Source organism: Ursus maritimus, unplaced genomic scaffold, assembly GCF_017311325.1.
Source record: "Ursus maritimus isolate PB19 unplaced genomic scaffold, ASM1731132v1 scaffold_27, whole genome shotgun sequence".
Taxonomy (NCBI): domain Eukaryota; kingdom Metazoa; phylum Chordata; class Mammalia; order Carnivora; family Ursidae; genus Ursus; species Ursus maritimus.
The window spans coordinates 28,133,342-28,146,984 of NW_024425230.1; the positions used below are offsets into that span (position 1 = coordinate 28,133,342).

Here is a 13,643-nt window from a genome sequence, read left to right on the forward strand (position 1 = left end):
ATAATGGTCCTTGTTTATATTGGCAGTTCATTAATTTTGCTTACCAATACAAATGAGAAGCAAAAAACTTAAGCTTCCTAAACATAAATGTTCATGTGAATGATTACAAGTGAAAATATAAAAATCTTGTTTGCTCTTGTGTTTGTGAACAATGCAACATGTAGGAAGAATACAACCTTCAGAGTCAGACAGACCAAGTTTGAATTCTGGCTCTGACAATCATGAGCTACATGAATCTGCTTAATTCTTAACTTCTCTGATCTTCAGTTTCCTCATCTGAAGAATACAACCAATTTGTGCTGCTACATGGATGCGAGATAAATCACGGGAATGTGCTTTACACCAGGTAGGTGACCACAAACAGTTATTTAAGAAGGAAAGGAAACGGATCGCTAGAGAACTGAGTGGGTGTGAGTGGGTGTGAGTGGGTGTGAGTGGGTGTGCACTTGCCAGCCGCCATCAGGATTCTACTACTGGCTGTGTGTCAGTCTCAATAACCAACTTCTCCTCTACCACCCACGTGTTAAATAACTATAAACTGCTGGCTGCTGCCTCCACCGCCCCCCCGCACCCCCCNNNCCCCCCCACTTTCCACAATACTTGGAAAGAAGACAAAGACAGCAATAAAAACCCAAATATTCCCTCAAAACAAAGTAATGCATATAGAGCTAACACCTTGGTGAAAACCAAAACAAATCACTTGAGGAGCTTTATTCCATCCACAGTGGGGGTAAGAAGAGTGCCACCATTTATTCATTTGATCCAGTTTCTTCCTCACACTATCATAGCATTTCAAAGTAACGTATTATTTATTGCTATTAAGGTGTCACGGATGTGCTTTTCTGTGTTCAAGCCCTTTGCATTCACCAGAACACAGCAGACTACTTTAGCTAAAGCTCCAGGGCCATAAACCTTGTTTGGTGCAATAAGATCACTTTAGTAATACTCTAATCTTGGAATGCAGTTATAAAGATAGATGATGGCCATGGAGTGCTACTTATAAACAGCAATGGCTCTTCTGTAATCTTAAAGATGTAAAAAACTTAGCACCTAAAAATGTGTTAAAAAATTCCCATACTCTGCCATTCTACTTTACATACCTGAGAATTTTTTTAGGAACCTGTGATGGAGAAGAATGACTCCTTTTCTTCTTCTCTGAGTCCTGCTGTAAGCCATCCTCTGTGCCTTCCTTCTCTATGACTGCTGCCCGGTCTGCTCTGGCCTTCTGATCCCCCCCGAGCTGGCTTTGGGCAGGATCACACCTGTACATAAAGACAATGGCTGGCTTCTCGCTGGACTCTCCTTTCGCCTCTGTGAACCAGTGATGGCGCTGAACTGGAGGCGGCGGCAGCATGTGGATGACTGTGCCATCCAGGCCCACCAGTTTCCCTTTCTCTCGGTCTTTCTCTTTATCATCCTCCTCATCTGTTTTCCGGCGGCGGAAGAAGCTTTTAAATGATATCCAGCGTTTAGGTTTTGCATCAGCTGCCCGCCTGCTGCCTTCAGAGTGCAAAACCGATTCAGCTTCCGTTGACCTGGTAGGACTGGTTGGCTTGGTCCAGCTGGTGAAATGCCTCTGCAAAAGGTTGCTTGCATGATAAGGGGAGGAAGTGGAACGAGGTGGGGGGAAGGGAGGTGGTGGCTCACTCTGGGGGTTAGCCACTAATTTGGAGAGAGGGGTAGTGACCGGCTTCGCGAGGAGATCTTTCCGTACTTTGGTAGTAGGGCTTTCCGTGGCCTGAGGGGCTTCAGCTTCACCACTGGGCTGAGATGTAAAGAGAGATTTGGGTCGGACTGGTGTACTCTTAGGTGTACCCTTTGCAGCATCGGCATCTGGAGGAACCGCATACAGCTCTTCCACGCTGCACGCTTTCGGGCCGGACTGGGGCATTTCTGGAGGAGACTGTGGTGGCTGGATAGAAGCCACAATCTGGGAAAGCACTGTGCTTGCTTTCTCCCTGCTGCTGCCACTGCCGCTCACCATCTGAGACTCCTGAGAGCCTTCTGCTTTGGCCACAGGTTCTTGAGTGGTTCTCTGGATCTTTGTTGGGGAGCTGTGGCTAGAACTATAGCTTTTCTGTGGTGAAGACTGACCTCTGTTAAGGCAGCTATTAAACTCCTGAACCTTCTGAGCCACTGAGCCCCTTTTACGCTCTGCGCTGTTTGAAAACCCTTTGGCTTGGGGACATTCAGTCGGTTTGCTAGTGGTGTTATCAGACACTTTGCTTTCAGTTTCTATTTCTTCATAGGTATGGCTTATTATACTTGTGGTTTTTTCCTTCGCTGAGAGTTCTCCACTTGTTCCGAGAAAACTTTTATAAATGGCTAGATTGTCATATGCATTTGGATTGATGACAATGGGGACTTTGATGGCGTTTTTGGAACTCCGAGCATAAGTTGGCTCGTCATGAATGATAATTGGAAAAGGTGGCATACCAGCATTGTTATAACTATTAAATTTTATTTCGGATAAATTGGGTGACTTGACAGGGATAGTTTTAGAGGAAATGTTTGTAGTTGTTGGGGACGTGGGTGCTGATTTGTGACAGTTTTTCCTCGGAGGAACATTTGGCCCAGTCCCACCGCTAATCAATTCCACCTTGGGTATCTTTTGTCGCGGGCTGGTACTGGAAGTCCATACTTCCTGGTATCGTATTGCACTGGAGTTTTGGAAATGGGCACTTGTTTGTCCTGACGTCAGTGTGGGCGATGTCACCGGAGAGTTTGGAGTAGAAGATGAGATTTTTGTCTTGGGGCTGTTAACAGGGCCCTCGAGGTGCTCACTGGCCATGGCTGCCGACACGTCCACGATAGTATATGGCTTGCACAAGGGCTGTTCCAGATTGACAACTCGGTAAGGCTTTGCTTGCTCTTCTACAGGGACGAGGTTTATGGTTACTGCTTGCCCAGCAATATCTGTAGAGGCTTTACTTTCTTGCTTCTCAGTTTGTACGGCAATCTTGCCATCCTTCTCTTCTAATCGGAGAGCAAGGACTGCTTTGTGTGTTTCTGGAACTTTTATTGAGCCTTTAGGTGCTTGTGAGGAATCCTTCTCCTGATTGTTACCAGAGAGACATTCACAATTGGGCTCCTTTTCCTTCATGTCCTTAGAATCTCCCGGGTTACCAGGAGATATTCCCCCATTACAGATCTTCTGGGATAAACTACTGGCTGTCTCAGAATGTGATTCTTCTGTTAAAGAAGAACCTGGTGACATAGAGTCAGATGACGCCATGCTCTGAATGCTTCCTGGCCCATAGGAGGCCACAGAATTCTCTTCATAGCCATTCAGGATTTCATCATAGCTGTCATCATAGTCTACAGCACAGATTCTCTGCAGAGACTTATTTCGCAGGGGGACCGTGTTCCATTTTTTGTCCACAAAGAATCGAACAGGAGACAAAGTATTTGCCCTAAAGTTAGCAAAGCGGGGTTGCCCTCTCATGCGAATCTCCATGGCCAACAGCTCTTCATCACTCTCATCCCAGCTCTCATGCTCCTCCTCCATGTTGCTGAAAAGTACATCTTCTTCACTCTCCTCGCCACTAGAAAACTCTGGGTAACAGAACCGGCCCCCTTCATTACTGATCACTTCTGTGCTCCCACTCAGAATCACGTGCTTGCCTTGAGTGTCCTTTATCCCGCCCATCATGCAACTTGGTGGAAGCTTTCTTTCCAATGATCTTTTATAGCAATCATTTATTCTTCCTAAGAATGTTTCTCTGGAGTTTGTTTCATTTCCTCTTATCTGAGGGGTGGTATCCAAGCCTGCTATCTCCTTTAACACATCAGTTAGTCCATTATTGTTATTTGATGTCTTCTTTGCACTATCATTACTACCATAAGGCTTAGGAACATGGCTAAATCCTTCAATGTCATCTTCATTATTATTATTAAGTGGTTTCTGATTCAAGGCCGTCCTGTTTCGGTTCCATCCTATGATGACAGGTTTGTTCTCACAGTGTTCTTGGATACTAAGTTCACCACATATACTTTGCCCATCTGCCACCATCATAGTGGGCTTCACAGCTATAGTGGGTTTTTTAGCCACAGGAGGACGGAAATTTCCAGTGTTCCTCATGCGGTGGTTGTTACTGTGATTGGCGTTAGTTTTCACATTGCCATGGGTGATGGGTGCCTTCTCAGGGTCTGGGGGAAGCTGGTGCAAGCTTTTAGGTTTAAAGCAGTTCTTGCATTCACCAGGTTTCCAAACGTGTTCAGTAAAAGTGTTACAAGCAGACATTTTTAAAAAAGGACCTTCGCAGACAATGCTTTCCTTTCAGTGCATGGCAAAACTTTCATCCATCAGTTTTCACCTCCCCTAGGTATCATAGCAGCTCTTGTAAGTATGATCAATCTGTGGGGGCGGGGGGGGGGGGAGAAAAAAGAAAATCTAAATGGAAAAGGCAGTATGAGGCATATCATGACAAATGACTTAAAACAACTGGCTCCACTCCTCAACTTTTCCTTAAATTAAACGATTGAGAGATAAACTAATTTGGGCACTTTCTGAACTCCCTTTAGCCAATCAGCATTTTGGAAAGTTCATTTTGCAGCCATAATTTTGTACCCGCTCATTGAACTATATATAATCTTTCCCTTGGTGTCTATGTGGCAATGATACTGTGACCTTGCCCTCTGGGAGTGCTTTTGAAACTGCTCTTTTTCATATCTACCAACCTGTCTGACACTTCTTAGTCCCCTGAAGGTTCTTCTTCTTTTACCTACCCTTTTAATTTTGGGTATCTCATAGACTCCTAAATCTCAATGCATTCAAAATGAATCCTCTGGCTACCCCTTTTCTCAACTTCAGGAAACTTCTCTACTCTAAACAGCCCTCCCTTCTACTCCCCAGGCCACCTCCTTCCTCTGCCTTTATGCTATTTCAGTTAATGTTACTATCATCTACTTAGATAGCTAAGCTCAATTCCTGATGCCTCTTCCCTCACTTCTAACTCTGTATCTAATTTAAATTAGTCTTAAATTAGTCTTGCCAATTTGATCTATTACATTTCACTGGAACTCTTTCTTGCCATTACTAGACTCTGCTAGTAGTTCAGAGACTCACCATCTTTTGCCTAGATTCCTGTTAACAATCTACATGCCAGCAGTCTCACCTCATTCCAATCCAATCTCTCTACATTTGCTACTCAAAGTGTGGTCCTCAGACAAGAAATATCAGCCTCGTTTGGGAACTTGTTAGAAATGCAGTATCTCAGGTACAACCCCAGATCTCATAAAGATGAGATTAAATAATGAGATTCTCAGGTGATTCGATTATTCTATGTACTACTACCAAATTTATTCCTTTCTAAAATGCTAATATGATCAACTTATTACCTAGCTTAACTATTCTGTGGCTCAATCTTACCTAATGCACTGACTCCCAAATGTGAGTGCACAGACTAGGGGTTGTGAGCTAAATAAGAACCACTCCGGGAAGCACCCTAGACCCATCTAGTCAAACTCTGAGGGAAGAGTCCAGGAATCTGATTTTTTAACATGTTCTCCAGGTTTCTTTTGTTTTTGGTAACAAGTTCTATGCGCATTAAGGTGTTGGAACCTCTGAGTTACAGGATGGGATACAAGCCCCTTAGGCTTTCATGATATGGTCCTTGCCTCCCTTCTAGCCTTACGTCTTAACAATCAACTAGTCTTACACTGTAAATCCCACCAGGCTACTCATTGCCCCTTGGTACTATCAAAGCCACTTAGACATACCTCCATGAGCAAGCACTTTCATTTTTAATTGTCTGTCTCCCCACTAGTTTTTGAGCTTCTTCAAGGTCTGGGCTATATCTTATTCATCTCAATATGTCTAGCATAAGGAGCCGAATAAATACTGGTTGATTAAATGTGCCGGTTTGTTTAAAAAAACTAATCTTATGACTCTCTCTTTTGTCTTAGGCACATCGCTGCAGACTTTCCCACAGAACATAACTACAGTGTCACATTTCTTATTTGGGTATTATAATAAAGTTGGCAGTGGGCATGTACATGTAAGAACTATTTTAATGGCTGAAGAGTTTAGCTTTATTCATGTACAAGGACAGCGACAGGATCCTTGGTTTGGTCAAAAATGCAGTCTTTTGGCTGAGTTTCAGCATGTGTATAAAGAAGGAAAACATATTTTCTTTAGCTTGCGGGTGTGCTCTGAATAATATTCATAAAGTACTCTGCCTCAGTGGAAGAAGTACAGACTTAAAGATCAAAGTATTCCACACAAGAGAGCATAAGAACCTGGCCAAAACCTCAGTTCATTCTTTGCTGAAGATCATCAAATGGTTCTTTTCAATACGGTTATATTTTTCAAGTGTTTGTTTGAAAACATTTATTTAGTCTTTCCAATATTCCTGCTAGCCTGAGATTGGAAAGTTGTGAGCAAGGGGAAGAAAGGCATAAAATTAGGCTGAAAGGGAGAGCAGGGGCCAGAACATGCAGGGCCACTTAGGCTTTTAAAGATTACAGAGTTTATCCTAAGAGGAGTGGGAAGCCACTGAAGGGTTTTAAACAGGGGAAACAACATGATCCAATTTGCATTTTAAAAAGTCAACTTTGACCAAAAAGCATGAAATACTTAGGTATAAATTTAATAAAATATGTGCAAAATCTATAATCTCTATGCAGAAAACTATAAAACACTGATAAAAAATTATCAAAGACTTAAATGAATGGAGAGAGATACCAAGTTCTGTCAGTATTCTTAAGGTGTTGATTTCCCCCAAATGGCTCTGTAGATTCAACATAATTCTAACAAAGTCTAAGCAGGATTTTTTTGTAGAAATCAACAAGCTAATTCTAAAATGTATTCAGAAAGGCAAAGGAACTAGAATAGCCAAAGTAATTTCGAAAAAGAGCAAAGTTGGAAGAGTCACGTTAACTGACTTCAAGACTTAGCATAAAGCTACAATAATCCTGACAATGGGGTATTCGCAAAGGATAGAAACATAAATGGGGGAAGTGGAGGAAGCAAATACCAGCCCATAGGCTGAATCTAGCCTGTCCCCTGGTTTTATATGTCCTTAAGCTAAGGAGGCTTTAAAATTTTTTAAATGATTGAAAAATTCAAAAGAATGGTATTTTGTGACAAGTGAAAATTATATGGAGTTCCAAATAGAGTGCCCATAAATAAAGTTCTGCTGGAACATAGGCAGGCTCATTGGTTTCCATATCGTCTGTGGTGGCTTTGTGCTATGATGCAGAGCTGAATAGTTCTGACAGACTGCATGTGGCACTCTCATCACTTTGCAGTGCTTTCCAGGCACTCTACAGATGAGTATTTCTACTGCTACATGTATCACCCATGAAAAGACATTTTTCAAAGACAAAAATATGTCAAATTTCACATTAATAAATGAACTTTGTAATAAAGTTGGAAAGAAAACACTAACTTAGCACCCTAGTTAAACAAAAATGTTATCCCCCTCCCAAAAAAGAGTCCCATTCTTTCGATTAGTAGAGCTGCATTTCAGAAAACTGTACTCAATTATTACATTTTGAATTTTGTTTAAAAAATTCATGGAAATTTGTTTTCTCTTATTATACAAGTACTTACACAATACCTTCAATTTTGCCTTTTGGCCTGCATAACCCAAAATATTTACTACCTAGTTCGTTATAGAAAAAGTCTGCTGACCCCTGACATAGATCAAAACAGACACAGAACAGAAGAGAGTCCAGAAATAGGGTGATTCAAATATAGGCAACTGATACCCGCCTACAGCAGTGAATATTCTTTTCAGCAAATGTGCTAGAACAATTGGATATCCATAGGCAGCAAAGTAAACCTCAATTCATACCTCACACCTTATACACGAAAATTAACTCAAAATGGATCACAGATCTAAGTATAAAGTATAAAGCTATAGTACTTTTAGGAGGAAAAAACAGGAGAAAATCTTTGCGACCCTGAGTCAGTCCGAGTTCTAAAATACAACACAAAAAGCACGATCCATAAAAAAAAAAAAAATAGACAACTTGGATTTTATCAAAATTAAAAATGTTTGCTCTGACAAAGATACTGATAAGACAATGAGAAGACAACCTACAGATGAGAATTTTTTTGCAAAGTACATATCTGACAAAGGACTTTGTATCCAGAATGTAGGAAGAACGTTCAAAATTCAATAAAAAGAAAACAAATCTGATAAAAAAAATAGGCAAAAGGTTTGAGTGGACACTTCACCAAAGGTATATGGATTGCATATAAACATGTGAAAGATGCTGAATATCTATCCTTAGTCATACAGAAATGTACATTAGAACTGCAATGATCTACCTCTATGCACCCACTAGAATGGTTAAAATTAAAACAAACAGGAAAACTGATGCGAGGGAAGATGTGGTACAACTGAAATTCCTATGGTGCTGGTGGGAATGCAGATGGCACAGCCACTTTGGAAAACAGTCTGGCAGTTTCTTATAAAGTTAAATGTAAGCTTTCCATGGGACCCAGTAGGCTCACCCCTAGACAAATGACACCCAAGACAAATGAAAAGTTATGTTTACACTAAAGCATGTACACAAAGGTTTATAGGCAAAAACTGGAACAATCCAAATGTTGTGTAGTGGTGCATTTGACAATGCATTACATGCATTTGTCAAAATTCATAGAATTCTACACTAAAAAAAGATTATGTATATAAATCAAACCTCAATAGATCTGACTCAAAAATAAAAGACAGCTCTGGCTGCTGTATGGAGAATAAACTGAGGAGAACAGGACAGGAAGCCAGGAGACCGTCCGAAGGGCTGCTTTGGGCAAAATAAGATATGATGAGGATCTGAATTAGGATGTGGCATCAGGGAAGGCAGAGAAATGTAGATGCACAAATGACTAGATTCTGGAGAGAGTAATAGATGTTCGGATTTTGGGGTTATGTATTTAAATGATTTGTGGGGCCATTTACTGAGATAGACAATGTCGGAGGAGGTGGAACTTTTAGGGAATAAGGTTATTAGTCCATACTTCGTGACCATATAATTGAGGAAGCAGTTGAATTTAGAAGTCTGGAATACAGAAAGAAATTCTGTTGTTCTTGTCTGTTTGGGAATTACTATAGGAATATCTAGGCTAAAAAGAAACTAGAGTGAGCTAGGAGGTGGCCTTGGTGGGTAAACCAGGGAAAAGAGAAGAAGCCCTAAAGAAAACTAAAAAATAACAGTCATAACAGTGATGATACAGAAGCCAGATGAGGAAATTTCATTAAGGGGAGAGAAGACAACTATTTCAAATGCTGCTGACAGGTAATGAGGAATGAGGACCTAAATGTGCCCAGTGGACACGGCAACATGAGCTCATTGGTGACTTTAGCTTTAACTATTGTGGTGCAGCAGTGGGGATGGAAAGGAGACTGTGGTCAGTTGCAGAGTGAGTAATTGTAGATAACTTTTTGAAGACGTTTAGGTGGGAAGTGGAAGAAAGAAAGAGTCAGGTGGAAGCAGGGGCGGGGGTGGTGTTGTCTAGAAAGGATTTCCTTAGTTTAAGATGACAAAAACGAGATCATGGTGAATGTTAACATTGGAGAAAGACACAGGAGAGTGTGAGGCTGAAGAGACAGGAGAAAGGTAGATAATCCCAAACCCAAAAATGTTAAAACTGGGCAGGCTCCATTTCAATCTTTGTTTTATGGCTGAGGAAAGCCGGAGGCCCCCCAAAAGGCTACATGGTAAATGACAAAAGATCTGAGAAAGAACTGAGACTCAAGCCTATAGCAACCTACAATATGTTTTGTTTTAAATTATTTATTTTTTTTGTTACATGAGATTTTTTCTTTTGTTATATATGCTCACTGTGAAAAATCAGAAAAGCGTAAAAGAAAATAGAAATCACGTGTAATCCTATTACTTGGAAGAAACTTCTATCAATAGTTTGGGGCAGTTCATGTCAGTCACAAAGAATTTTTTTTAAAAAAGACATTCCCTGTCTACTTAGCACTACGTGGCATTCAATACAAAAGAATAAGGCATCTGGACTACTATCTTGTTTAATGAAGTTAAATCCACCACTGATCAGAGAGGGATTCAATTTTCTCTTTCAAAGTAGTACAGTGTATTTTCTTTTTCCAAGCCTGGTAGATAAATAGTCAAAATAATCCCCCACGTTGAGTGCTAGTAAGTTAGTTCAGTCAAGAGATGGCTGTGGAGCTGATTAGCACCTATCACATTATCAACGGGACAAATGAGATTCACCAGGAACACAATTAGCTTATGTCAGTGCTGTGTGCAAGACAAAGCCATCAATAAAATGGAGACTTTGGATTTGACAGTCTTTTACAAATTCCATGTACATCTGTATTCACGCTGCTGTAAAAACCAAGAGATGAATCAAGCAAGCACCTTCAGCAAGCACCAGATGGAGCTGCTGTCTAAGCCACAAAGCCTTAACTATGAGGGCTTCATTTTTCAACACTAATTATGTTTGGAGACAAAGATGTGCACTTAAAGACACTGTCAAAACTAGTTTAACTTGTAACAGGCTCTTAGAAAGAGAAGCTGTACCAGATAAGATGTAGCCCCATCCAAGGAGCAATTCTTGGGCTTTACTGCCTTTGTGAAATAACTTTAATGGCACTCAGTAACTAGCCCCTTCGCCTATTCACCATTGCCACCCCCAAATTGGGAAACTCTAGTCACCAAAGTTATGCTTGAGAAATAAAATATGTCTCTCCTGAAGCACTTAAGGAAATATGGCAGTCCGGCTGGTGTCTTCTATTTATTTGCCAAGGTGGGTCTAATATGCAATACCCAGATGGAGTGTTTGATAAGAAAAACCCCTGTGCTTCCACATTCCTTACAATCTCAAAACAAACCCTACGGATGGAACGGTCGATGAGACAGCTGAATGGCTGAAGCTGCCCCTAGAAGCTAATCGAGATGCCATGATCTAAAATCCGATTTTGTGTTTGACAGTTTTCAAGACCAAAGCCCTTCAGGCTACAGATGAAGCTACGGAAGAGTAGCCTATTTCACTTCACGCCATGACAGCTTTTTAAGAACCTATTGCTGTTTTTCACTCTCTGTACTCTTACACAGACAATGACAATGACAATAATTCGTTTGCTTCAAGTCCAACAGTTTCAAGCAGATTTGATACAAAACAACTAAATGCACACTGGATTTCAATCTTGGAATAAATAGGTCCACAGAAAGAGCTGGAGCTCCTCAAGCTGGATGTAATTTCCAAGTCGGTGAAGGGGGGAGACTGTGTAGGTGGTATATTAAACACCATATATAGAGCATTTCCTAAAGGCACCCAAGGAGAATCTGTTAATAATAAAGGAGGATGGGGAATGCACTGCTAAGCTCCTTCCCCAATCCTATGACTCCCGGAGGCCATTATCTTTCTTCATAAAATCTGTCACATTGCCATAGAGACAGAGTCAAGAATCCTCACTGCTGTACATGGGTTTTTCAGGACACTTTCAGTGAGGAATTATCACCTATATGTCATCCCCTACATGAGTCTATCCCCAGGATACGAGGGTAAAATTTACAAGTCCAGGTTCTCATTAGGCTTTTGTAATGGAACATGTGGGTTACTTATATAAAAAAGGAAAGGAAAATGTTACAAGTATCCCCACGTCACTGTTCCCAACCTTTCCTTCTTTCGCAGTGAAAAATGCTGACCCGATACCTTAACCGGCTGCCAAACCCTTCAGTATATGACTAAAAGGGGGGAGAGAGGAAGTGAAAGCAAAGCTGCAGGAAAAGGCTTCGTAGGAGATAAAACACAGCTTTAACTGGGAACACGAATGGAAATTCCATGAGTAAAAGGAACCTTCCTAATTTGAGATCTGACCCCCTCCCCACCCTTTTGTGGAAAAAAAAAATCACAGTTCTTTGCTATCACAACAGCAAGCAAGATCTTAAGACATAAGGTTCTCCTGTTTAAAGAAGAAAGCAAAGTAAAACCTCCTTAATTTGGAAAACTTAACTAAAGCTCTGTAGAAAGGAGGAAGCCCATCCACTTCCAATTGTTCTAACCGCAAGCTTTTTCTAACCATTTACTGTTCTTGTCACATGGTAGCCATCTCCGGATAAGAGCCTTGCGTCAGCAAATGCACCACTGTGAAGTACCACTGCTTAGTTCCCAAATCATATTTTAAGTTCAAACTCTTTGATGAACAAGTTAAATAATAATAATAATTACTATTACAAACTTGGTAATAACTAGTTATAAGATTATAACTTCCAAAATGGACACTGAACCCACCTCAGACCCCCTACTTAAGAAGGTATACATCAGAGAGGAGGTTAAAAGGTTATCTAATAATAGCCAAGGACTCCACAGCGTTTTATTCTGTTCATGAGCTGCTCCCTCTGCTTGCAATGTATTTCCTCTAATGCTGTTTCACTTGGCAAAACTATTTGCCCTTTAAGACCCAGTTCAAATTTTGCCTGTGTAATGAAGCTTTACCTGACTTCCTAAATACCATGTTGTGTGGTAGTTATCCAAGTCCCTAGAAGGCAAGGCTGTGTCTTTTTCACTTCTGTATCTCTTGGATTGCTTGGCATATACTAGATACTAATTAAATGCTTGCTGAATGATAATAATTTTAGCTAGTCACCACTTAAAGCATTTTATGTATGAAAACTCTTAACTCTCCTAAAAACCTTACAATGTACATACTATCGTTAGATTCACTGTGCTAATGAAGAAATGGAGACTTGCCCAAGGTCACATAATTAATAAGTGACGTCAGGTAGGATGGATGAATGGATGAATGAGTGCATGTATGCATAAATGGTAGAACTCAGCTCTCCATGGCATCTGGAGGCCGCTTTAGACATAAACTTGGTGGTACCTGGAAGGCAGTCCACTCAGCAGCAGCAGCAATGCCCACCACAGTGGAATTCTATGTTAAACAAAGAAGCACACCCACACCTTCCCAGCTCAGCTCTGAGAGGGGCAGAGTCCATGTGCTCACAGCAAAGCAAGCTAGGAGTAAACCAACAGGCATACACAATTAGTTAGGGCTGCCCCAAAGTTGTGCTTTTTGTGCTTCAGAGTGAATATTTTGAGGCAAATTAAGCATGCTCTTTCAGGAGCCACCCTATTAGGAGGGCTTTTGAAGTAGCTTATTGAGAGTGAACGGTGCTACTAGATGCTACTAGAAGTTGCCTTGCTGCGTTCTTCCTCTCCACTGCCTGCAATCACAGAGCCAACTGTCAAGTGAAGAAAGCTGTACTGTAGGCTAAATGAGATGTGAAAAGATAGGTAATCTCTGGTATCAAAAAAGGGAATGAAGGGCCGCCTGGCTGGCTTAGTCAGTAGAGCATGCGACTCTTGATCTCAGGGTTGTAAGCTCAAGCCCCACGTTGGGAGTAGAGATTACTTAAAAAAAATAAAATATTTATTTATTTATTTTTAGATTTTTTAAATTTATTCATCCGACAGAGAAAGAGACAGCCAGCGAGAGAGGGAACACAAGCAGGGGGAATGGGAGAGGAAGAAGCAGGCTCACAGCGGAGTAGCCTGACGTGGGGCTCGATTCCAGAATGCTGGGATCACGCCCTGAGCCGAAGGCAGACGCTTAACGACTGCGCCACCCAGGCGCCCCCCAAAAATAAAATATTTAAAATAAAACAAGGGCATAAGGAAGAGGGGAAAAGAGAACAGTGCAAGATTCAAAGGTAAGAAA

General features: G+C 41.2%; 1 protein-coding gene across 5 annotated transcripts in view; it reads right to left on the reverse strand.

The window, feature by feature from the left end:
* PEAK1 (pseudopodium enriched atypical kinase 1) overlaps positions 1 to 13,643 on the reverse strand; it is a 293,673-nt gene that overhangs the window by 69,524 nt on the left and 210,506 nt on the right. For all 5 annotated transcript variants that reach the window (XM_040642949.1, XM_040642947.1, XM_040642948.1 and 2 more), the window contains one exon: positions 1,101 to 4,357. In XM_040642949.1, the coding sequence (XP_040498883.1) occupies positions 1,101 to 4,243 (3,143 nt within the window). In that variant the 5' untranslated portion in view covers positions 4,244 to 4,357. The remainder of the gene's footprint in view (positions 1 to 1,100; positions 4,358 to 13,643) is intronic.